This window comes from Monodon monoceros, unplaced genomic scaffold, assembly GCF_005190385.1.
Source record: "Monodon monoceros isolate NGI ecotype Baffin Bay Population unplaced genomic scaffold, NGI_Narwhal_1 Super_Scaffold_21, whole genome shotgun sequence".
In the NCBI taxonomy this organism is placed as follows: Eukaryota; Metazoa; Chordata; class Mammalia; order Artiodactyla; family Monodontidae; genus Monodon; species Monodon monoceros.
Window position 1 is genome coordinate 5337716 of NW_021703778.1, and position 26779 is coordinate 5364494.

Genomic DNA, 26779 nt, shown 5'->3' on the forward strand with positions numbered 1-26779 from the left:
GGAATTATTACCTTTTGTTATATAGTGACTTTCTGCCCAAGATCTTAGGCTGTCTAAATAAATTACCTGTTGCAGATTTTTAAAATAAAGTATTAATGCGCAAAATCTTTCAGCAGATGTTAATCTATACAGCTACTAATAATAGCAATGTTTATTGAACGCTTACTGTGTGTCAGGCATTTTTCTAACTATTCTACAAAGACTCTCTCATTTAATCCTCACAACCGCCCTCTGAGGGAAGGTTGTTTCTTGTCCTTACCTTACTGGTGAAGAAGTGGAAGCCTACAGTAGTTAGTGACCTGTCCAAAGTCACACAGCTAAAAAATGCCAAAGCGAAGACATGACTCCAGGCTGCCTTATGGCCCCACTTCTGTAGGCCAAAGGTGATATAGTAAGTATACTAGAGCTTTCCTAAAGTTAATGGTGCATGAATTTAATGAAAATTATATTTACATGGTGTTGAGATTACCTAAAAATGATTCTCAATTATCAGAAAATAATACTGAATTTTCCCATTATTAGTTTATATTATCATAAACCCAAGAAATGATGGGTCATAGAGTTAGACATTGATAGATATTTGATTACATCACAGGAATTTAGAAAACTGAATGACTGTACAAGGTCCAGAATATTAAATTTTAAAAGACAGATGTTAAATAATTTATAAAAACGTACACTACTGAATTATCAAAATTCTTAGAAGGAGATGTGTTATTCTTACAGTATGTTATATTTTGAGAGAACAATGAAGAGGCATTTCATGGCTTTATGAAAATATGATTTTACTTGCATTATTTTTCAGTATTTTTCAAATAACCTTTGGCATCAGTATTTGAAGCCTTTTCCTAGGCATACTTCTTCATTTTGTTGAGATGCATGAATTAATGGCGAACATTCGGTTCTTCAGGATGTTTAGCACAGACTACATAAAAATGGTGGTCGAACAAAGTAGCATATCGTTCTGTGCTCCCGGGTAACGGTGTAAAGTTTTGTGCATCAGGGATTCCTCTCATTATTGAATTGGGTCTCCCACCTACAGGTTGTGGTGGCATTTTCCAAGCTCCCAGTGGAGAGATTCATTCTCCAAATTACCCCAGTCCTTATAGGAGCAACACTGAGTGTACATGGGTCATTCAGGTGGAAAAACATCACCGTGTTCTCTTGAACTTCACTGACTTTGACCTTGAACCTCAGGACTCTTGTATTATGGTAAGTGACACAAATCTCAAGCATTGTCTCCAGTCAAACCTGGGTCAAAACATTGCCGTAACAGCATGTTTAGTGAATGTATTAGTCATGAATGTTTTCTATGTCAAATCATGGGAAACTCAACTATTAGCAACTTAAAATATAAGGACATTTATTTTTTACCTAAATATAAACCAGGAGGTTTGTTTAGCAACTCAGTCTCCACTCTACCATTCTTAGTGAATTGGCTTTTCATTTTGTGGTTGTTACCTCATGGTCCAAAAATGGCTGCAGCAGTTCAGAACATCCTAAGTTCAGATCTGAAGAAGACGGGAAGGAATAGTATTAGTTGTTTCTATTTTGTATTTTTTTAAAATCAAGAATGCAAAATTTTTACAGAAGCCCCCTTACAGATCATTGGCCAGAAGTGGTTGCAAAAGAGATTAGGAAAGTTTAGTGGATTATCATAATGGATTTATCATAACCACTTTAAATCAATTATTATTAACTCTCTGGGGGTTCTCACAGGGTTCTACTTTTCTTGAGATCAGGATATCTTGATCTGCTACTTGAACAAATCAGTGTCTGATAGAACAGACTAGATGGGAGACAGGGGGTGGAGGAAAAGGGATATGGCTGTTAGTTGGTTCAATGACAAAAAGTTTCCATCACTACCAACAGCTTTAATACATTTTCACCTGAAACTAATGCTATATGTTTAATGTAAGAGTGAATGAGGTTGTATTTCAAAATTTTCTTTTTGTCTTTAATTTTTTTGGTTACCTGATTTTTTTTTTAACACAAGGTTTTCCATCTTTCATTTGTATTTAGAGATACTTCATTCAAATATAAACCAGATCCTCTTGGCTAATGGTTCTTTCTCTTTTAGTTTCCTGACCGTTTCTTATACAAATTCCAACTGGCTAGCTTTCAGACTTAACTCAGGAAAATTCAAAAGTTGTTTCATAATTTTCAAAGTAGTCCAGGCTCATAGTATGATTTCAAGTATTATTTTACAAGATTAAATCATTAATCTACTTAAAAGTTCAGTTGATTTATGGTTATGTATTAACCTTTTAACATGAATCTTCGGAGTCTAAATTGGCAGAGCATTATGTCCTACACCAAACTTAAGGTGTGGGACATCCACTTTCCATGACGGTAACTCTCCTGACAAAGACAATTTTAAAACTTTGGATGATATTTCACAACACTTTCCTAAATGCAACAGGGAACTCACAAGGTGGTGTGAAATTTCTGAGTTAATATCCAAGAGAGATGTGAGCTTGGTACTTGGGATTGCTTTTGCCCGTGGGGCATTTGCCGATCCAGAAGGAGTTAGTGGCACTTCTCAGAGCCTTTCAGGGCAAAGAGGAGCAACGTTTGAGTCCAGGACCTGAGTAGGGTGTGGGTCCTGGTAAACTCTCCTGAATCCTAGGTAAAATGAAAGTAGCAGCTTTCAGGAAGACCGCATCCAAGCGTCGATTCATCTGAGTGGCCTCCCTAAATCTCCAGCCATGGAATAATGAGAGGAACCTTGCCTTGCTAATGCATCTAGGCCTTGGACATCTGGCCAAAGCAATTTAAACTCTTCTTCAAAGGGAGATGAAATCATCCCAGACCTCACTTCTACCAGTAATTTTCATATGCAACAGCAAGCACACTATCAAAGATATTTATATATAGGAGGAGACAGTGCAACATAAATGAGTTATAGCATGAATAACAGACAATGGAAATAAACACTGATAGGCACAGGTTAGTAAACAACTATGGTTACTAAGCTTATGGAGATAAAAGTCAAAATTAAAACTTTCAGCAAGGACTGCAAATCATTGCAAATATATATATTTTTAAAGCTGAAAAATTTAAAGTGGATAAACACAGAAGCTGAAATTAATATCTCAGTGGAAGGGTTTGGGGTGTTTTGCTTGTTTGTTTTTTGTATATTAGGCAAATTAGACAGAGATGAGAGAACAAGTGAATTGGAAGCTATCAGAAGAATCTATCCAGAAAAAACAAAACAAAACAAAGCAAAAGGATGAAAAATACAGAAGGGAGATTAAGACAAATATAGGATACATATAAAAAAAGTAACGTACATTTACATACATGTATAAATGGAGCAGGAACAATATTTGAAGAGCTGATGACTAAGACTTTTCCCAAACTGATGAGAGACATCAATTTACAAACACAAGAATCCCAAGGGACCCTGTATACAGCCAAGCAAGATAAATAGACATACTTATCTGAAAAAACTTAAAGATTTTAATCTTTATCTGAAAGATAAAGAAAAAAATGTTACAGTCATCCAGGAGAGTAGGTGAGCGGGTGAACAAATTATCTTTTAGGAAGTGGCAGACTGAATGCTGACTTTTCAACAGTGAAAACTGGAAGGAGAAAAGACACGAGTTGGTATCTTAAATTTGAAGGAAGAAAATGACTATCAGTCAGGAGCTCTGTGCTCTCCTAAAATGACCTTTAATCAGGAAGGTGAAATAAAGCATTGAAGCAGTAGAGGTGCCTTCAAGAGAAGGTCTAGTGGGCCAGAGACAGCTTGTCTGCCTTACAGTTTTGCCTCTGGTGGGCAATTCTCCATCACTTTCTCCCAGTCTGTATGGTTCCAGGTATAGTTTCTTCTCTTTGGTAAAGTCCGTAATCCATAAGATTCAACGTGCAAAGGTGTGTGACCCAAACAAAGCCTAGGTCAAAGCCACACCCAGCATGGCTGCCTTATTTCCCTCCTGTGGTCATGAGTAGGATTTTCCACCTGCATGAGATATAAATACACAGACTGGGTTTTCTAGTAATCAGTGCCCTATCTCAGCACACAGCTGGGCTTGACTTCACAAACTGTAGCCAGAGGAAACAGACAGGAGGAAGTAAAACCTCAAATATAATCTGGTCGTTAGGCATGGAGATAAGAAAATAAACCCACATACAGGTGCTGGGAGGAGTCCAGTCTGGCAGGTATGGTAAAGTACAAAATGTAATAGTCCAAACAAGTTGCCAGGGTCAGGGGATCCTGTATGAAGTAGGTGGGGCAACCCCGCCTGCGGGGAGGCGCGAGTATCAGAAGCAGGTGCTGCTAAGCACTTGGGCAGCGCATGGATACAAGAAGTGAACTGCGCCAGCGGTGTGGGCACCACAGTGCTGTGGCTAAGAAACCCAGCTCTGTGGTCGGGTGGCCCTGGGGCTGAGCCTGAATTTTGCCGTTTTCTGGTTGAGTCGCCTGGGAGAAAGCGAATCTTTCAGCTTTGGTTTCCTTAATTGTGAAATGGGGACAGTAAGAGTATCTGTGTCAGATTTGTTGTTGGGATACTGGAGGTCATGTCGGTGACCTGCTTGTCACATAGAAAGCCCCCGATTCGTGCCAGCCCCTAGTCACAATGACACTGAAGGTGAGCGTCCCCAGAGAGGCCTGTTCCAGGGGCAGTGGTGGAGGAGATGCTGTGGAATACGAGGACGAACAACCAGCTTAGGGTGCTGGGCCTCCAGGTCTTCAGTAAAAGAAGACCCTGTTTATGAACCTTTCTGCTAGCACAGCACCAAGCATTTCGTGGACCCAGGACTCAGTAAACTGTAATAACGATCACGAGGAAACGGGAGTGATTCATTTGGGCCTGGAAGCCAGAGGAGGTTTCACACCAAAGATGACATTTACGTGGCAGAATTTCACTAGTAGACATGTGGCACAGAAGCCAGGGGAGGAAGCTCTGGGGAGAGAACAGGGTAGATTGTGTACAGAAGCGCGAGCGTGCACAGACATTTGGGCTGTAGCTCTGTGCTGGGGAGCGTGTGGAGACCCAGGGTCTATAGAAAACATCTGAACTGGACAAACTCTTGTGCTCTGTGAAGAATTTGAAATTATCCTATAGCCAGTGTGGGGAGTTGATGAACATTTTCTGTAATGTACTCAAAACTGTGTTTTATGATAATAACAGGCAGCCGTGTGAGGCTAGGTTCAGCAGAGAAAGAGAAGGATGGTATAAAGGCTGATTGGAGAGCTATGGAAAAACCCTGGGCAGTGGCCTTGGGAGTGGAGAGAAAGGATGTACCGGCAAGCTCATGTTGGTGTAGCCACCGAAACCTAGAGGCTAATTACACCGTGGAGGGTTGGGGGGAGGGCTGATAGAGATGCAGGGGTTAAGATGATTTGCTTGAAGAATGGGTAAATAATAATGCCATTGACTAAGAGAGTACTAAAGGGATAGACTACTCAGATTGATTTGGAAACTTGAGTTTGAAGGTCTACACTGCGTCCCTTATAGAGTTCAACAAATGGGTTCAGTGCTCAGGATGGGGTCTGAGCTGGACATATCCACTTGAGGATACTTTCTATATACTTGGATGGTTGTTAAAACCACAGAAGTAGATGGAATCCTATATATGAGTATTTTGTAAAGAGAAAAGGGCCAAGTAAACTCTTGGCCCTAAATCACCATTTAGGGGGAAGATGGAGAAACAAAGGACAAGGAGACTGAAGGGTACTCCAGGAGATGGGTGGAGAAGCAGAAGAGAATGGTAGCATAGAAACCAACAGAGAAGTCAGTTTTAAGAGTGGGTGGGCAAAGGTGTCAAATCCAGCAGATGAGGCTAAAATGAAGCCACCAGAGTCAGTCTTTGATGACCTTGTAAGAAGCAGGACTGGTGTGGGTAGTACTGGAAGACTCCAGATCACGGTGGGTTAGGAGATACAGGAGCTTCTCAGCTTTTCCCCAGAATTATGAAAGTGAATGGTACAGAGGGATAAAGGGCCATAACCTGTGATAAGTCAGGATCAAAGGAAAGTTGTTATTATTATTTGTTTTAGTGGTGAAGAAGCTTAAGCATGCCAGGAGAGCAGGGTGCTGGTGACAGAAGAGCAGCTGAGTGTAAGAGACCAATGGAGTAAACGACGAAGTCGTGTTATCAGGGCAGAGACCTGAGGAAGGGCCAGATTGGTTTTATAAATTTCATATTTTCAGAATGAGAAATTTGAACCCATGGCCAGCCATAAGTTTCCTTTTCTGATTTGCAAATGTCTTTATATTGAAAGTTGCATAAGTCATATACAAGCTAAGTCATTTTTGTTTGTACAATTTGTAACTCACCTTTACTAAAAGATAAAGAAATGTGAAAAAGGACTGTTCGCATAAGTTGGGGTGGAGATCTGCTGTGTACGGTTGCCAAGTGGACCCAGTTATGGGGATGGAGGTCTGCAGAGGTTTAGAAACAGGCAGGCAATGCACTGGCGAGGCTGGGAGCTTGGCTCCAATTTAGAGTTCGCTGTCCAGGCGTTCATGAAGGCAGGCGTTGAGGCACCAGCCATCTATCTTTATAGCTGGATGGACACTGGATGCGAAATGCCCCCGAAAATCTAGTATCTTACATAAGATCTCTGCAGTTTAAGTTCATACAAAGCCAGTCATTCATTTTGGAGACATTCAAGTTAATTTCTTGGTCCTGCTACTTAGACAGAGTCAGTAGCAAAGAGAAAAACATTCAGCTGCCAATGCTGCTGCCAGATAATGTTTGTGTTCGTGGGATTTTTAATAGAGCTCAAGTGTATTATTCAATACCAAGGTAAATTATGCTTGGATAGGACCAGCCATCAGGGTTTTAAACCTCCTCTATCAGTTTAGATTGCAGAGTCCCATTAGAGACCCAGCCATCTCTCAGAATTATTTGTAAGGAGTAGGACAGAATGCAGGGAATAGTGTTAGGAAGATATGTGTGCATATGCCAGAGGAAGCCATCCCAGCCTTCAGTGGAAAGTTGCAGACGGCTCATTTGGGAGTGGGCTGAGTGGACTTCACTCCCTGGCATGATGATTGATATTCGATCTCAGTATTTTGAGCCACATGAGAACTTAGATAACATCGCAGAAGCATGTTTTCTAGAATTTCATGCTGCTGTAATAAAAAAAGAGAGAAACTAGATTTTTCTGACTGCTATTGAAGTGGTGATGGCGTCATCTGGAACTCATCAGAAAGCTCAATTTACACTCAGGTTTCAACTAATTTGGTAATACGTGTGCACTTTTTGCTCAGTCCCTATGAGCGGCTGGCGTCGTTAACCTCTGGCTCTCCCGAAGGACACACTGACTGCTTCTTGCTAAGGCAGCAGCGGGACCCACGGGCTGCACAGAACTTGTGTGGTCAGCATGAAAACGGCTCCGTTAGGTTTCGTTTCACGAAGGCCTAGTATTAAAGTGACCTCCAACTGACAGCCTAATTGCTTAATTACAGGCTCTCTCCTGAGCCTTAAATTCACATAGCTCTGCGAGCTCTTACTGATCTAGAAATGCGGGTTGTAGCCCAGTGTGAGAGGGAAAGAGAGAAATCAGATCAGCGGCATGACTGGCCCCCAGAGACCCCGGGCCTCTGATTTCCACATCCTCTTTGCTCAGCACAATGGAATGTCTGCCTGGTGAGAATCAGTGAGAAACAGATAAAAGGAAGCAGACCACAGTCCTGGTCCAGCCTCTCATCTGGAGAAAGTATCCACTAGGGCTACGGGCCCTGCTACAAAAAAACAGGCACATCGTGAGTCACGGTTTTCTTTCTGAAGCTCTTCGTGCTGCTCTAGGAGAAGGAAAGCAAAGTGTTGGATTTGAACTGAAGAAAGCCAGATTCCCCCCACGCCAAAGCTGCAGTGCCCGTTGTTCACCCTGTCTGACAGCAAGGCGCAGGGTGGGACAGGGCAGACGTAAAACACAGTATCCGTATTTCGTTTTATTTTTTTAAGACACTACCTATGATGTGTTTCCTTTTAAAACATTGATCATTTCCAAACCCGAGCAAATAGACCCAGGGATAATAGAAGTCAGTACTTCAGAGAAACAATTCTTAAACAGTTCTTCTTTAAATATGTACTGTTTTACAAATAGATCCATGATAGAAACCAGTCTCTTTCCCTCTCTTTCTCTCTCCCTCTCATATCTTCCCTTTTTCCTTTACTTCTCACCACAGAAAGTTTACCTTCCGTTCAATACTTGAGGAAGATCTCCAGTAATCTCTTTTAAATGTTTTATTTTGTGGCTTGCTTCTGGTAACCCCTTAGCCATTTGGCCTTCCGGTGCCAAGTTAGTTACCAAAAGCCACGCTGATACTTTCCATCCCCAGAGCAAAGAATCATTGAATTGGAGCCGTTGTCCTTAATCTGCGGACACAAGCTTTGTTTGTGTTTCAGCTCAGAATCTTCTTAAATGTATGTTTATTCGTGAAAATAAAATGAACTTCTTGGATTTCTTTTCATACCAACGTTTCCAGTAATCTTTGGGTCCCTGCTTGCAACAACTGCAAATTATGAGAGTTTCTTGTCTCCTGTAAAATTTGGAACTGGAGTGCCACCCTGTAGAACAAAGAAACAGGAGTGACAAGAGTCCCGACACGAGATGTGTGCTGTGAACTGGGGATTTCATTTCAGAGGCCCGTAGCTGGAAAATATCACTGACGGAGGAAACCGATGCGTCCTCCACCCTCCGCCCTCCACCCCCGAGAAAAGCTGCTGTAATGAGCAATACTTCCCTTTCCTTCCTTACCTAAATTTATGACTTTAACAGCTTGGATAATTTCCTGGTGGGGTGCGCTCCCTGTCACTTAGTATTTCCTCCACCTGCAATTACCGTTCCAACACGGGGGCTCCATTAGCAGCTATGCTGCCCTCCTCCCGTTTGCCACACGTGAATACATTTCACGGACTCTCATGCTCCAGACAGACTTGGCAGCCTGATGTGAATGATGTCTTCTCTGCCCTGAGATCTTATCCACCACATGTCTTGACCCCGATACACTTCAAGGCAATCCAAGCAGTAGACACGTGTTGCGAGAATGAATTAAAAATGAAGTAAAGGGGAAAGACCATGTTGAAAGCCAATAAGGCCAGGGACGAGGTGAGCAAAGACACCATGCTGGTCTAATGAGACTGTGGTTAGACCAGGAAAGGACAAGGAGTGGACGTATATCTGGATCCAAGACTAGAGCCGAGTTAGGAATCGGGGATTTGGGTGTTAGGTTTAGTGATTGGTCCTGGGCACTGTGCCCGCTTTGTTCCAGCCGGCTCAGTTAGCACGCTGGGAATCCTGTGCGTGTACAGTGGGGTGGAATGCATGACAGGTGCCAGCCACTCCAAAATCCACAAGGGCCCCAAGTAAGACTTTCTGAAAGGCCACTGAGGATGCTTGCTTGCAAGTCTAGAGAAGAGAGAGGTGACTTCCACTCTGTTTCCCCAGATTTTCTTTCCAGATGACGACGGACATGTCACTAGCTTCCTGGAATCATGATCTCCCAGTATTCTATTGTCAGTGAAGAAAACTTGATTTTATCTTTTTGGTTGTTTTAATGATAATTGATCAGAGGTCAGACAGATGGGATTCATATGCTGGCTCCACACTACCCGGTGTGTGACTGTGAACAAGTTACTTATGTCTTCTGAGCCTCAATTTTACCAGCTGCAAAAAGGAATTGTAAGAAAGATGGAATTTTTTTAAAGACCTAAATGTAAGGCCAGACACTCTAAAACTCTTAGAGGAAAACATAGGCAGAACACTCTATGACATAAATCACAGCAAGATCCTTTTTGACCCACCTCCTAGAGAAATGGAAATAAAAACAAAAATAAACAAATGGGACCTAATGAAACTTCAAAGCTTTTGCACAGCAAAGGAAACCATAAATAAGACAAAAAATCAACCCTCAGAATGGGAGAAAATATTTGCAAACAAAGCAACTGACAAAGGATTAATCTCCAAAATATACAAGCAGCTCATGCAGCTCAATATCAAAAAACAAACAACCCAATCCAAAAATGGGCAGAAGACCTAAATAGACATTTCTCCAAAGAAGATATACAGATTGCCAACAAACACATGAAAGGATGCTCAGCATCACTAATCATTAGAGATATGCAAATCAAAACTACAATGAGGTATCACCTCACAGCAGTCAGAGTGGCCATCATCAAAAAATCTAGGAACAACAAATGCTGGAGAGGGTGTGGAGAGAAGGGAACCCTCCTGCACTGTTGGTGGGAATGGAAATTGATAACAGCCACTATGGAGAACAGTATGGAGGTTCCTTAGAAAACTCAAAATAGAACTACCATACAACCCAGCAATCCCACTACTGGGCATATACCCTGAGAAAACCATAATTCAAAAAGAGTCATGTACCACAATGTTCATTGCAGCTCTATTTACAATAGCCAGGACACGGAAGCAACCTAAGCATCCATCAACAGATGAATGGATGAAGATGTGGCACATATATACAATGGAATATTACTCAGCCTTAAAAGGAAACGAAATTGAGTTATTTGTAGTGAGGTGGATGGACCTAGAGTCTGTCATACAGAGTGAAGTAAGTCAGAAAGAGAAAAACAAATACCATATGCTAACACATATATATGGAATCTTAATAAAAAATGGTTCTGAAGAACCTAGGGGCAGGACAGGAATAAAGACGCAGACCTACTAGAGAACGGACTTGAGAATACAGGGAGGGGGAAGGGTAAGCTGGGACGAAGTGAGAGAGTGGCATGGACATACATACACTACCAAACGTAAAATAGATAGCTAGTGGGAAGCAGCCACATAGCACAGGGAGATCAGCTCGGTGCTTTGTGACCACCTAGAGGGGTGGGATAGGGAGGATGCGAGGGAGACGCAAGAGGGAGGGGATATGGGGATATATGTATATGTAGAGCTGATTCACTTTGTTATACAGCAGAAACTAACACACCATTGTAAAGCAATTATACTTCAATAAAGATGTTAAAAAAAAAAGAAAGAAAGATGGAATTTTAAAAAATATGCTTAAAGCATTAATCACAGTGTCTGGTACAGATAGGTGTTACCTGCCGCTCCTGGTGTTTCTATTACAACCATTACTGCTTCTGTTGCTACTATACTATGTTAAAGGCCTCAACTTATCTTTTTGAAAATTGTGAACCTTAGGTACACAGACCTGGATCCATAATCCTTAGTTCATTGCTATCATGATTAGTTTGTGAACAGACTTATTTTATCTTAAAGTATTTTTTTAATCTTAAATAATATATTATAAAAATTTTCACACACTCTTCGCTATATCATCTCGTTACATTCTTTTCGCTTCAGAAGTGGCTTATTTTGATACCTTCTAGAAGATTCACAAGTGAGTTAAGAAGGAAAAAAGTGATAGTGCAGAAAATGAAAAGAAAAGCAAATTCATATACGTTTATAATTTGTTTGCATGGAAAGCTTAGCTCTGAAGTTAAGGTGAAGCATTGGCATACTTTGGGGAATGTAAAACATGCTGTGTGTTTTGCTTTTGAATTGAAATGCTTTCTTCTTACTCCAGTTTGTACTAATTTTAACCCACACATATAGTTGGTTTATTTTCTCCCTGAGCAAGATGAAACTTAGTAAAAGAAGAAGACAGTAGGAATATTTTCCCACCTCCTACTCTCCAACGATCTGAGGGACTATATTCCAGTTTCTAGAAACGAAAATACAAACATTACTGAGGACGCTAATGTTCGTTTTCCCCCTTCATCCTGTGCTTTGGCCTGTGAGTGATGGGTGTTTCAGCGAGGGGACCATGAGTCACTCCATCACCAGGGCTTTGATCCTGGGGGAGGGGCTACTCGCCGCACCCCTATCAGCCACTCTTCTTGGTTCTAAGCAAGGCATCCGTGATTGCTCGTCTTTATTCAGTACAGTTTTTAAATGGATCGGGACACTCCACCTTCCTTTTGTATTGGATTTTACATTTTAGAAAGCTCCTTGCTCAGGGGTAGTTGTTTGGAGACTGAATTAAAGGGGGACACAAATTCAGGCAGGGGAAATTTTAGGCTCCTTTAGTGACCTAGGCAAGACAGCATGAAGTCCCACAGCAAGACACTGCCGGGCAGGTGGAGGCAAGGGGTGCAAGAGACACGTCGGAGGAAGAGTTAACAGAACATAAGGATCCATTCCACTGAGGGATAAGGGAGGGATCTAAAAAGGCTTGGCAATTGGGTACATACTCTGGCATTTACTGAGGCAAGAAATGAAGCTGGGGCTTCCCTGGTGGCGCAGTGGTTGAGAGTCCGCCTGCCGATGCAGGGGACACGGGTTCGTGCCCCGGTCCGGGAAGATCCCACATGCCGCGGAGCGGCTGGGCCCGTGAGCCGTGGCCGCTGAGCCTGCGCGTCCGGAGCCTGTGCTCCGCAACGGGAGAGGCCACAACAGTGAGAGCCCCGCGTACCACAAAAAAAAAAAAAAAAATGAAGGTGCAGGAGGAATTAGGGGGAAGGGGCGATGATTTCAATTTGAGACGTTGACTTCCAAGGTTGATGGAACATACCAGCAATGGTGTCTGGAATGCAGTCAGATAGCTTGGAGAGAGGGCTGGACTACAGTTGTACGTATTAGCCAACTAACACGTGTTTTGGAAATCTTAAAACAGAAGCCATATCCTTGATACATTCCGTCAGGCAGCAAAAGGCTAGATTAAATGGCATGAGTATCCACCTGGCTTAGATACTGCAGTACAGTTATATGAGTAGCATATTTTCCTGTCTCTGTATGGGGTCATTTACATGTCCGTCTGGCTAAACACTTAAGCACTTTAAATATATATGTTATTTTAACTTTTTATATGCTCCTCATACTAAGTTTCTAAAATACAGAAAAGAAAAAATAAGAATGGCATCCATAATATTGCAATACAGAGACAAACTATTAACATCTTGGCTCATTTCCTACCGAAACACACACATGCACACTTACACACACATACACAAAGAGAGTTAATATAAAACTGTATAGTTTTGTATCTGCCTTTTTTCACTTAGCTTATTTAATATGCTTCTTCTTAAGAAGAGTTTCTTTGGCCCTATAATCAGTTACATGGACACCGTAGAGTTGAGTTAACCACTAGCTTATCATTGATCACTTAGATTACTTCTATTCTTTTCTTATTATAATAATGCTCTGAAGAGCATATTTATATGTAAATCTTAGTCTACATTTCCCATTATTTCCTTTATATAGATTCTCTTTTTCTAATTGAAAACTCTATTATGAAATAGTTTAAGTCTACAGAAAAGTATCAACTACACAACGCATGTAAAGTATAGCATGAACAAAAACATCCTACTTGCTAAATCTCAATATTTGGCCATATTTGCTTCAAGTTCTTTGTTGTTGTTTTTTTTTTTCCCCCAAAAGAAATGCATTCCTTTTGAGGCCCCATGTGTAGCCCACACTGTTCCATTCCCAGCCCCTGGCCCAGAGGAAACCAATCTATGAGAAATTGTGTTTACAATTCCCATGGCTATTTTGGTACGTTTTCATTGTACGTGTGCATCTGTATACAGTATGTAATGTTATTTTGCATGTTTTACAAATATGTGTTATGTTGTATTATGTACATCAAGTAAATGTATTATGTTCAAGTAAATAAATTATGATGTATAATTTATTTATCTGATGAACATAATACAACATAACACATATTCTTCCATCCACTCTTTTCATCCAACCATCTGTTTTGAACGTTTTTCTACACTGTGGTGCATTCAGATCTAATGCGTTCTTTTTGCCACCATACAAGATTCCACTTTATCAGCATCCCATGAGTCACGTACCCATGTACTGTTAGTGCACATTTCAGTTGCTTCTGATACTGTACTATGGCAACCCCTCAGCAAGGAACGTTCTTGTCCACATTTCTGAATGCAATCATGCAAGAGTTTGTCTCGGGTCGACGCCCGGAAGTGAAAGAGCTAGCTTTTACATTTCCTGTGTTGCCAAATTCCGCTAAAAAATGTGTGCGTGAGCATTCCTATCATGAAACAGGAGAAACTTACCTTCATATTATCTACCCCATCTTTAAGACGATGAAACTCATAACCAGAAGCTTCTGAAGTGCAGGAACAAACAAGTATCCCAGATGGATCCAGGACTGGAGTCTAGGTGCTCTGCCTCTCAGAGTGCTTCCAGGTGTTCTGATCACGAGATACCTGTGCTTCCCAGGTGTTCTGAACCTAAGATCACCGTGCTCTCCTTCGGGCCTTAGTCGGTCAGATGGAAAATGTCAGATGGGCCGAATCCCGTACGTAGCCTGTCAGTGAAGGCTGCGTACTGAGAGGCCATGAACAGTGTGGTTTGAGACGAGTGTGAGTGTTGACATCCACTTAGGCTCCACTTTTTGGACAGTTTTGAAGCTGTGCTGTGAAGCCGGGTTTGGTGTTGTAGGGAAAATGTTTGGAGAGGAACACAGAGATTTTTTAAGCAATCACTGTTCTTCCTGAACTAGACCGGATACTTTGTCATCCCCAACTCAACCTGCTACATTAATGGATCTTATGAATTCTTGAACACGCTGTGATAGCTTTACTTTCCAAAGAACTAAGGAAGGAACAAGGAAAGAAAACAATGGCATTCGCCATCAGGGTAACACATTCGCTGAATGCGCATCTCACGCCAGGCAGGTCACCGTCACCACGGCAGCTCCTCTGGGAGGGCCAGCGGTTCCAAGGACAGTGGAGATGCCACTCTGTCTCCATTTCTTCCCTTTGTGTACACAACTCAGCCCACCCCCCGGCTGCCCCGTCACTACAGCCAGTCACCCCTTAGACCTCAAGTAATTTCCAAGTCACTAAGTTCCATGAATGACTTTTGGTCCCTTCAGTGGAAGGTGACACAGGGGGTCGCTTCAGGTGAGAGAAAGGAAACTCAGAGGCCTGGGAAACCCATCATCCCATAATATTTCCAGGGACTCTTGTGTGGAGCAGTGAGGTGGGGGGGAGTGGTCACTCAGGTGTTCGTTTCTTGTCACTGTTTACATTTCAAGGCCTCTATCTCTTGCTTCTTATGGCTGTTCCCTTTCTCTCTACCCCCTTTTTTTTTTTCTCTCTACCCCTTTTTAAGAAAAAGTTGGGATTTAGACCTCTTTGCTCTATTTCTCCAAAATACTACACACGTGAGGCTCTTTTATATGGTAGACTGCCTAAATATTGCAGGTGAGCTAAAATGTGATATTAGACATCCTTGCCCTAAAAACCCCAGTGTGCATTCCTTGCTCAGTCCCTCATTTCACACCCCCTGGATTGGTTATTTGTTGCTGCCTACAAACGTATCCCCAAACGTAATAGCTCAAAACAACAATAATTCTAGTTTCTGTGGGTCAGGAACCCCGGTGTGACTTACCACGTGGCCGTTGGCAGGATTCGGTTCTTTGCAGGCTGTGGCTAGAGGCCTCCCTCAGCCCCTTGCCACGCGGCCTCTCTGCAGAGCATCTCACAGCACAGCAGCTGTTTCATCAGGGTGAGCAGCACAGGGCGCAGGGGACAGTGCCACCAAGAGAGGCTGCCAGCAAGATGCAAGGGTCCATCTGTCCCAACCGAGCCATGGCAGTGACACCCCTCACTCTGACCTTGTCCTGTTTATCAGAAGCAGGTCGTTAGGTCCATGCCACCCTCCAGGGAAGAGGCTACACAGGGCATGAAGCACTGGGGGCCAGGTCAGAAGTTGCCACCCTGTGCCTACCCCACCGCCCCAGCTGGGCAGTTTTCATGGATTATGTCTCCAACTCAGGCTCCCGTCGTGCCATATGAACCCCCATCTTTGGACCTCTTTTTGTCTTTGCCTCCCTAGCTTTCCCATTCCCTCCCTACGATGTTTTATCCATTTCTTAAACAGCAATTTAGTGATCTCTTCATCCCACTTTAATAGCAGAGGCTAATATCTATTAAGTACTTACTGTGTGCCAGAAACGACCCGACATACCTTTATGCCTTTTAACTTATTTAATTCTGGCGAACAGTATGAACGATATTCTCATGTCAATCCAGTTTTACACATTAGGCAGCTGAAGGACAGAGAGGAGAGAGACCCGTCCACAGTAAGTCACGTAGCATCTCTCCCCTGGCAGTCGTTCTCTGAGAGCCTGCGAGGGTGTTTTGCTAAATAAACACCTTCTGTTTTTTTCTCTTTAAAAGGAATTCTGCCACCTGCTTTAAAAGAATGCATGTTGTTAAATAATACATATTTCCATCATCAGTAAGTATATGGAAAGACGAAAGGTTCCCTTTGCTTGGCTCCTTTATTTTCTCAAATTGCCGGTCCCTGGAGTCTGACCACTGGCCTCTCTAAAACATCATCCGGAAGGGGTGCTGGTCTCTCGTTTGAATGGTTTGCCTCCCCGTCACTTGGTGCTGAAGTTGACACGTGTCAGCTCTGAAAAGGGGTTGATATTTACTCAAATCTCCTTAACATTATAAAGCATCAAGTATTAAAGTTCTTAAATGTTTGGCTCAGTTCTACCTTGTGGCTACAGCTCAGGGTATATAGAGGGTCCCCGGTGGCACCGTAATGTCATGTGTCCTGGATACTCTGGGCCTTGGGGGTCGGTCCGGTGTCCTCCACCCACCTTCCGCCATCCTCCTCCTCTCGTGGTCCTGGTGAAGGGCTGGCACAGCCCGTGAGAGGGCACCTGTGTGGCCTGGCCCCTGACCTTGATTGGAACCTCGTCCACTGCCCTCTGGGTGCGGAAAGCAGCTCCACTTGACCTCTTTCCCACGGTGAATAACCTCTTCCCCACCGTCGTGCCTGCTGTGCGTTTGTACTGCCCAATCCACCAGACAAGGAGCAGCTTTCTTTCTTAACTCTGGGTTTTCCTCAACCTTAGTCCGTTGTTCTCAGAGGTCATATACTCTTTATACACGATATATACTTACTCATTTGTACATCAGACGTTTATTGTCCGTTATGTGCCTGGTTCTGTTCTTTTAAAAAGTCTCCTATTTTTGTATGATAGAGGTAAGTTCAGGTATATTTTTAACGTATGTGCTGGTATCTGGAAATCTGACAGACTCTGAATACTTTGTAAAGACACTGATTAACTTTAGCGAAGAAATTAGATTACTGCTTAACTCCATCTGCTCCTGTAGTTGGAACTCCCACGGATGGTGGCTGCTTTTTCTTTTGTGGATTCAATTTCAACATTTTATTTTACTGGAGTTATCTAGAAATGAGTTAGTCGCAATGTGCAGTTTTGTTTGTTTGTTTGTTTTGTATATTTCTCTTTTTACCACCTAAGCAACAGATCAGAAAATCAGTTCCCAGGCCCAGGAAACTCTTGGCAGTAGACTTCCATAAGGCTTATATATCTATAAGCTATGTGAATATGTTATGTGTATAGCCAGTAATAATATAATTTGCTAGCTCTGCCTTGGGAACTAAATGGAAGTAAAGGAAATGCGTATTGATAATTTTTATGACTTTCGAATTTAAAAAAATAGCAACAAGATTTCTCCTATTTTCTTCCCTGCAGTTTTTTCCTTATAATTTTTTTTTGCAAATTTTACATCAAGTTTATTTTCTTCCAGGTTTATTGAGATATAATTAACACACAGCACTGTGTAAGGTGAGGTGTACAGCATAATGATGTGACCTACGTACAGCGTGAAGTGATGACCCCAGTAAGTTTAGTGAACACCCATCATCCGATATAGACACGAAAGAGAAGAAATAGGAAGAGTATTTGTCCCTTTGCTGAGAGCTCTTGGGATCGACAACTTTCTTAGCAACTTTCCTGTATAACATACAGCAGTGTTGATCCTGTTTGTCATGTTGTGCATCGCATCCCTGGCTCTTAGTCATCTCGTAACAGGAGGTTTGTACGTTTTGACCCCCTTCCTCACCATGCAAAAATACCACATTATTACTGACTGTGTTCCTCACACTGTATGTTTCACCCCCATGACTCATTTATCTTGTAACTGGCAGTCTGTCCCTCTTAATCTCCCTCACCTATTTCTCTCCTCCCCTCACCCACTCCCCTCTGACAACCACCTGTTTGTTCTCTGTATCTATAGCTCTGTTTCTGTTTTCTTATATTTGTTCATTTGTTTTTATTTTTTAGATTCCACATATAAGTGAGATCATATAGTAGTAGTCTTTCTCTGTCTGACTTATTTTACTTAGCACAATACCCTTTAGATCCGTTCATGTTGTCACAGATGGTAAGACTTCATTCTTTTTTGTAGCCGAGTAATATTCCATTGTATATATATACTACATCTTCTTTATCCATTCTTCTGTCGATGGCCACTTAGGTTGCTTCCATGTCCTGGCTGTTGTAAATAGAGCTGCAATGAACACTGTGGTACATGACTCATTTTTAATTATGGTTTTCTCAGGGTATATGCCCAGTAGTGGGATTGCTGGGTCATATGGTAGTTCTATTTTTAGTTTTTTAAGGAACCTCCATAGTGGCTGTAGCAATTTACATTCCCACCCACAGTGCACCAGGGTTCCCTTTTCTCCACAGTATCACCAACACTTATTTGTAGTCTTTTTGATGATGACCTTCATTCTGACAGGTGTGGGATGATATCTCATTCTGGTTTTGATTTGCATTTTCCTGGTGATTAATTGTCTTGAGCATCTTTTCAAGTACCTGTTGGTAAAATCAGCATTTCAATATGGGATTATGGCAAAAGAGAATCATATTGGGCTTGGAGCTTGATAACTCAGTGGAGGTTGGATTCCTTATAATTTTATAAATTAAAGCTTAAATTGATTTGATATTACTCTCAAATAAAAGGACTGCTATTCCAAACTGTTAAAAAAAAAAGACCCCAGATGTCTCCTTGATAACGTGAGGCCTTACACTTTCATAAAATGGTAATTGGGAACCTATAACTTAATAACTATCATACACATTGTAAAGAGAAGTAACATGATATAATATAGAATTTGGAGAGAGAAGAATTAAGTTCCTGGGTCTGCTACTCAGTAGCTCCGTGATCTTGGGTCACTAGCTCCATGATCTTGGGTCACTAGCTCCCATTGGATGAGACAATAGTTTAATAGCTAGCACACTTGTGAAGTCTCACTTTCTTCACTAAAAAAATGAAAAACATCACATGCTGTTGAGGACTAGTTTTAGAGATGTTTACACTGGTGCTTGTAAAATTACAACATGCTAACCAAATGTAGGGTGACATTGGTATATAATTTTGATTTAGGGACATTGGAAACCTTCTATCTTGGATCTGTTCCTTGTGAAGTAATGACCCAGGTGTATGGATTTCAGCCAGAGTCCTGTGATTCCAGGATCTCGGGGGTAGGAGGGGCTGGAAACATGTAGACCTCCTAGAAGATGTGTTCTTTTAAAGAACCTCCAGGGAAATGGTTCATTCATGTGACTTTCTGAATGACTTTCGCCTTCACTTTCTACCTTCCTTATTTTGCCTTAAGAGGATTTCAACCATTCAGAGAGAAAAAGACAACTTAGAAAGGGAAGGAACAGTATCTACTTACTCCCTAGCCCTCTGAATTTGGAGAGAGAGAAAGGAAACTAGAGGAGTCTTGGCTTTGTGAGTTCATGGACTTGTAAAAATCCTCTGAATGTGTGTGTATCGTTGGGTGGTGTTTGTTGTTTTTGTTGGGGACGTCTATGAACCTCATAGAACCCATGTTCCACTGAAGTTTAAGAAATGCTCTTTTAAGCAAACAAACCAGTCACCTTGAGAGAAGCAAGTAGTCTTGTACAAGCAGTCTTGACCAAGGGTCAATTGCCATATGCCCCAGACCCCTGGACCCCAGATGTTCTAAGAGGGTATTCTTTAAAGCAAGATAGTATTAATATAACATTACTGAAATCCTACGTTGTTATAGCTATAACCTTAGGAAAGTTTAAAACCAAGTACAGAGATAAACAAATCTTGGATTAAACCAATGGTGGTAATACTTGCGAATAGGTTGCAGTGTAAATGTAGTATAAGAGGTTGTGTAATGATGGTGTGTGTGGGGGTTTGGCTCCTATTTAAGGTATTCAAGGTATTCAGAAGAGGCAGTCACACTAGATGGGAAACTATATTTTGAATTGGTTGAGAATGTATCATTTAGTGTTTAATCAACCTTTAAATGTTGAGTGAAAATCAGGTTTAAAGTTTTATTGGATATATAGATTTAAAGATTAGGACATTGAGGGAAACAAAGAAAAAGAAAAAAGAAGTGATGCTCCAGAGCATTTATATGAAATTCGTTATTGTAAAAGTTTTCGCCCCCTCATTAGAGAGTTAAAAATCCTATTGATGTTTGACTCATGTGCTCATATAAATTAAACTGAGAATAGCCTCCCAGTCACACTTACGTGCTAAGGAGAATGCTGATTGTAATCACTAGGTATTCTAAAGTCACTTGTGTGTACCTTCCTTGTACTAAGTTCCCGACTTTCTGTTTTCTCCCAGGGCTTTCTTATGAAATGTAAATAGCAATTTATTTTGCATGAAGCAGTCATATTTTAACCTCATACTTTTACTCCCACCCTGGCGGTTGGCCAGCTGATGCATCTATCTTGCTTAATTGAAATCTTGCATTGGACAAAATGAAAGGTTTAATTCTGGACTCCAGAACCTAGCTGTCTGGTTCACCATGTCCTGCTCCCTCTTAGGAACTGTGTGTCTTGGTCACATCAGTGAGCTCTCTGTGCATCCGTTATCCTCTTCTTGAAAATGGGGGGAATCTGGGGAGGAGGAAACTGGATAGTATATGTGAAAGGCTGAATCCAGTTCCTGGCTCATAGTAAACGTTTAATGAACGGTTGCTGTCATTATTATTATCGTCCAGAGACAAAGAACTCATTTCCCCCCAGTTTACACATAAGAGCATTCAGAGATTCACACCAGACACACAGAGTCCCAAGAAAATGCGCAAGCTTCAATTTCACACACCAGTACAGCAATTTTGGGGGTCTGTAATGTAAACTCTGTTCCACTGGCACATATGGAAGGTCAGCTAAGTCCCAGCGCAGAACTGGGCAGCACAGAGCCCAATATCTTTTTTAAAATAATGAGGTAATTTTCTAAATCAGCCTCACATCACTACGTCATTTGAAAGAATTCTACCATTTCTCTTCCTCTTGACCATGACCCCATGAAGAGCATAAAGTTCCAGCAAAGGCTGGGTTTCTGAAAATGAATGATTCCTCCTCATTATTTCTTATGTATTTGCTCCATATTCATTCTTGTGTCAGCACATGTGAGCATGGCCCATGATGTAACAGCCCTGGAGTCAGGAGAGGAAGAAAGCAGGGATAGGCATGGCATTTATATAGACAACCAGGGATCTAATGGCGAGTTTCTCTGGCACAGAAACTCCTACTGAAATCCCTAGTTTTCCTAGAAATGACCAAAGACTCAGACACTCCAATGGACCTGAGTGACAAGACAATAAAATGAAGCACTGGATTCCAGCAAATGTGTTTTCTACTAGGTCACCGATGTGCAGGTACTCCACGGAACAGGCGCCTTGTACAGGCAGATCTGAAGTTCTGAACCACTGTGTTCCCTGTTGTGTTTCTTTGCAGGCATTTGATGGTTTAAGCTCTGCAGCCCCTCGCCTTGCCGGTGTGTGTGGAAGACAGCAGCTGAGGAACCCCTTCACCTCTTCAGGAAACAGCCTCTTCCTGCGATTTCAGTCTGGCCCTTCCAGACAGAGTCGGGGGTTCCGCGCTCACTTCAGACAAGGCAAGTTCCGCGCGGGTCTCCCGGAAGCACAAACCATCTGTTCTTAAGTGCCCCTCTTGGTGCTGCAGTAAAATGAGACCGAAATCGGTCCCAGCTTTCTACTTAACATGCGACAATTTAAGTAGAACAAAGGAACCGTGGTTTGCAATGATTCCAACTGTTGATACTTTTAACTTTTCCTTTGTCTAACTAAGGTGACGTGAACTTCCTTGGGATCTCTGTATCTCTCAAGCAAATTTTCAGAATAACACTTAAAAGTGCCTTTAATATTAGAGACACTATTAAAGAAGTGTTTATCCAGATTCATTTATTCACAGATATATTATCTAGTATTTATCCAAAGTTTTATGCTAAGAGATACGCTACTATAAATTACAAGACTTTCTTGTAATATAAAGTCAGGTTCTAACCCTCAAGGTAGTGGTTGCTCTCCACCTGAAGAATCAGTATTGTTTTCCATTGATTTCTTCTTTTTTCTTTTCTTTTCTTTTTTTTTTTTTTGGCCGCGCTATGCGGCCTGCATCGAACCCAGGCCACGGCAGTGAAAGTGCTGAGTCCTAACCACTGGACCACAAGGAAATTCCCCATTTTTTTTTCTTAAAGCACCACTTCCTACTAGACCTTTTCACCCATTGCCTTTCATCTGGGAATTTTAGAGATTAACCCTTTATTCCACTGTCAGAGATGGAACCCAGAGCTGGATGGGTTGTTGTCCCCTTAATACGCCTTTGGTTTTTATTGGGAGGATCCTTGTCATTTCAAACAAGCGTGGTCTATTTAGTCATTTCATCTGTTTCAGTGGACTTGGCTTGCCTGGATTCTGCAGTAAAGAGCCCTGGCTAGGAAGAGTTTCTGGGTTGAGGCCTCCCCAAGGTGCACTGTAGGCTTTGGAGCAAGAAGACTGCGAAGTTCTTTCAAAGAAAGAACAGCTTCTTTTTTTTTTTTTTTTTTTTCCGGTATGCGGGCCTCTCACTGTTGTGGCCTCTCCCATTGCAGAGCACAGGCTCCAGACACGCAGGCTCACACGGGCCCAGCCACTCTGCGGCATGTGGGATCTTCCCGGACCGGGGCACGAACCCGTGACCCCTGCATCGGCAGGCATACTCCCAACCACCGCGCCACCAGGGAAGCCCAAAAACAGCTTCTTAACACTCTTTCTTTTCATTTAATTAATCACTTACGTTTTGCTTCATAGCAAAGAAGTCCCCAGCGGGTCTTCTCTGGGCTGCTATAGCAGCCTCCTGGCCTCACCTGCCCTTCTCCCATATTCCTCCAAAGTCAACGTGCAGTAGCGAGTTCTGATTCTGACCTTCAGTGCTCCATTGTCTGTCCTGCCTCCACACCGACCAGGGCGTGGAGCCCAAGCTTCTCCACACAGGCACAGAATCTGCCCTGCTCTTTTTCCGGCATCGCTCGACCCTCCTCACGCGCCCCATGCTTCGGCCAAGCGTGTGTGGTGCAGCCCGTGCCCTCCTCTGTCTTTGCTCGGGCTGCCCTGGGCCACTCTCCCTCACCCCCGAATCCTCCTTCAGCGCTGTCTGCGCCATGAGATGCCTTGTACACCCCCCATCTTCTACTCCCACAGGGCTCTTCAAGTCCCCTGATGACACACAGCCGCCCTTATGAAGTCTCCTTCAACTGAATATTTATTTTCTTAAAAAAGAAGTCAGTCGTGGGGCTTCCCTGGTGGCGCAGTGGTTGGGAGTCCGCCTGCCGATGCAGGGGACACGGGTTCGTGCCCCGGTCTGGGAAGATCCCACGTGCCGCGGAGCGGCTGGGCCCGTGCGCCATGGCCGCTGAGCCTGCGCGTCCCGAGCTTGTGCTCCACAGCGGGAGAGGCCGCAATGGTGAGAGGCCCGCGTACCGCAAAAAAAAAAAAAAAAAGTCAGTCGTAAAAGAGATTATCCCTATGTCTGTAATTTGCAAGTGGGCAGAGTAAGTGAATCAATGCCAGCATTTTGTTGAATGATTCAGGCGATTCACAGCCATTTACTCTGTTGTTCTTTGCCACTCCCCACTTCCCGTAACTGAAGAATACTGTTATATATGTAGAGTATGTTGCCACTTTCTCGTGGTTTATGTGCAGCTTTCTTGGCAGAGAAATTCCTTGACATGCCTTTTAGAAATAAGGAAACATCATTTATGCTTTCATTCTTCAAATGATTGTTTTGGAGAGTCAGCAAAAATCAAAAGTGTGTGACATATGTGTGCGCTTGTGTGTCCCTCAGCCTGTGGCGGCTACATCCTCACCGACTCCGTTGATACGATATCCTCTCCCCTGTTCCCTGCCAACTATCCATACAATCAGAACTGCAGCTGGATAATTCAAGCCCAGCCTCCGTGTAAGTAACAAAAATAAAGAAGAATCCAGGACGCTTGGTGGCTGTGGGAAAGTCCAGCTATGACTCATGTTCTTATCTCCTCGGTGGTAACAATTGATGGCCTTCCTCTCCTGTTTTTGGGAGCCCCATTTCCTGATGTGCACAAGAACAAGGGTTTCCTAATCTGGTAGGAAGTAACTTTTACTGTTTGTTCTTCATTTAATTATTTTTTAAATTTCAAGGCCTAGCAAAGGAAACGAAACAAAGCAAAAACCTGTAACCTAGTTGAAATGACAGGCGTGTGAGACTGGGGGTAAGCAAAAATAGTGGATAAATAAATCGTTTTTGACATCTGTGCCTTGAGTGTAGTAGATGCTCAAGGCAGTTGCTAAGTGAATAAATGAACAATAAGAACCATAGACTGGAAAATTAATAACTCATAGTTTGGAGATGCAGTGCTATGAGCATATTGGTCTTCAACCAAGGTGGAAGTTAATTACAAAATCTGGTCTCTCCTGTGATGCACGTATTTAAAAAAAATCCCAGCATAGGCCTTAAGAAACATTTAATACATGCTTACACTGTGTTCTTTTTAGAATCCTAGAGTCTTATTTTCTGCTCTGGCAGTAAGGATTACTGTCCACATTTTACAGAGAAAGTGAAGAGACTCCTAAGGACTCAAGCAAAATGACTGCGAAGAGGGTGATCCCAGGGCCATTATGAATCCCGTTCCAAATGAGCCCTGCCCTTCCTTGAGGTTTTCAGGAAAAAAATTGATGATTTCAGACGTCATGTGGGAATGGCATTAAGTTCTTTACTCCGCTCTCTAATTAATGACCTGTGTGATAAGAGGAAAGTCACTTATGCTCATGAGGCCCCATTAGCTAATCGAAAAAAAGAAGAGTTTGGCTTAAATATTCTCTAACATTTTTCCTAGGCATGTTAAGTATTAACAGAAGGGTATCTTTATTGCCCTGCGTGTCATTTGGGGGTCAGTGATATAATCCTTAGGCAAAGAAAGTAGCCAGGAGCTTAGCCTTGAGTAACCCTGCCTCGAGCTCCACAGTCTTGCACCTCAGGATAATTTCTAAACAGTTCTAAAGCATTTAGATGAAAGAGGTCACTGGTATAAAGACAGCAATAGGGAAAGATCCTATTCGGAAGATTTGGGACCCTGGAAGAAAACAAAAGGAAAATGTACCTGGGCACATACCTTTCTGCAAGTAATTCAAAGCTCTCTTTATAAATGAATGAACTTCCGTTTCCCCGGTTCTGGCCTTAAAGTAACACTGAGAATGCTAGGATACGTGTGCCAGAGAGGAAAATGTGTCTTATTTACAAGCACAGGTAAAGAATCAGAATTTAAGGAAACTATTCTATTAAGAAAAATACTTCTGCGAGGAACACAGCAACAGTGGATGCATTCCCCGTCGTCCGTGAAATAAACCGACCCAAGGGCCCTTCTCCAAGGTTTCTCTTCCCAGTACCAGCGTTTCAGAATCTACAGACATTTTCGAAAGCATGGATTCAATTACTCTTCAAAGGAAAGCTTTTAGCAGAGCGGTTGTTACTTCTCTTCACCCCCCTCCCACGTCCATCCCCCTGTGCACATCTGCCAGATTCATGGCTCCCCTGCTGGAGAACCAGCAGGAGAAAGGATCAGAGGTGAAACAGCATTCCCTGTATGTTTTGTTTGCCAGAACGTTATTAAAGAGTCTTCTCTTTTTCCCTTTCAGTCAATCATATCACCCTCTCCTTTAGCCACTTTGGACTTGAAAGCAGCACAACGTGTACTCGAGACTTCTTAGAGGTTTTGGACGGCAGTCATGATGACGCGCCCCTCCGAGGTACTGCCGCGCTCACTCGCTCACATCTGTGGCCTTGGCTTTTTACAGTTTCTGTGCTTACGTGTGTATATGCTGTCATTCCAGGTTAAAATGTTTCCAATAACTATGAAGAGCGTCATCAGCCATGTAAAGATAATGAGAGGCTAAGAAAGCAGGGTCTAATATGGTGTTCGAGAAACTCAGCTTGTTCATATTCAAGGACATGAATAGTTTATATATATATATTTTTAATTGAAAGTTGCGATCGCTTTAGACAGTAGTGAAATGCAGTGCATTCCAGCGTTAAGTAGCATTCTCTGAGAAACTTCTTATTAACATTTGACCACAGTGCTGGCATTCAAATTGAGCACGTGTCTTTTGGTTTTGTCCTCAGTGGAAACAAAAGAACAGATAGACAGATAGATAGTAGATAGGTGATCTAGAGTTCTGTTTGTAAAACATCCCAGTAGAAATTAGGGATTGCTGCTAAATAGTTTCTGAAATGTTCTCAAGCAAAATAATCTCAGGTTATTTAAACATTCTCCATGAGTCACTCCTGAGTTAGGAGTAGTGTCAGGGCCTTAGTTAGGGGCAGTGTCAGGGCCTGAGTTGGGAGTATTTGAGCTTTGTCATCCAAGGTCCTCATCCTGCGCAAGAAGACAAGCTCCATCAGAGAAGGGACTTTGTTTTGCCCATTGCTTTATTCCCGGTGCCCAGAACAGTGCCTGAGATGATAACAGGCAATTGAGGAATACTCTCTGCTCTCTGCAGACTTCCGATTGATTCCTTGAGATTTTTGTCTGTAAGCATTTGACTGAGGTTGAGGCTATATTATTTAATGGACACTTATATAACACCTTGTGCTGAGTGCTATCCTAAGAACTCTATAAACAGTGACTCAATTAATCCTCATACCCTTATGATACAGGATTTCATTGTTATCAATGGTCC

At 42.4% G+C, this 26779-nt stretch overlaps 1 protein-coding gene across 4 annotated transcripts in view; it reads left to right on the top strand.

Moving 5' to 3' along the window:
• Nucleotides 1–26779, top strand: part of CUBN (cubilin) — a 264461-nt gene that overhangs the window by 117203 nt on the left and 120479 nt on the right. For all 4 annotated transcript variants that reach the window (XR_003795949.1, XM_029238289.1, XM_029238291.1 and 1 more), the window contains exons 31-34: nt 1043–1212; nt 21522–21681; nt 23910–24023; nt 25739–25849. Coding sequence is in view for 3 of the 4 variants with exons in the window: in XM_029238289.1 (XP_029094122.1) it covers nt 1043–1212; nt 21522–21681; nt 23910–24023; nt 25739–25849 (555 nt within the window). In the remaining variant the exon portion in view is untranslated. The remainder of the gene's footprint in view (nt 1–1042; nt 1213–21521; nt 21682–23909; nt 24024–25738; nt 25850–26779) is intronic.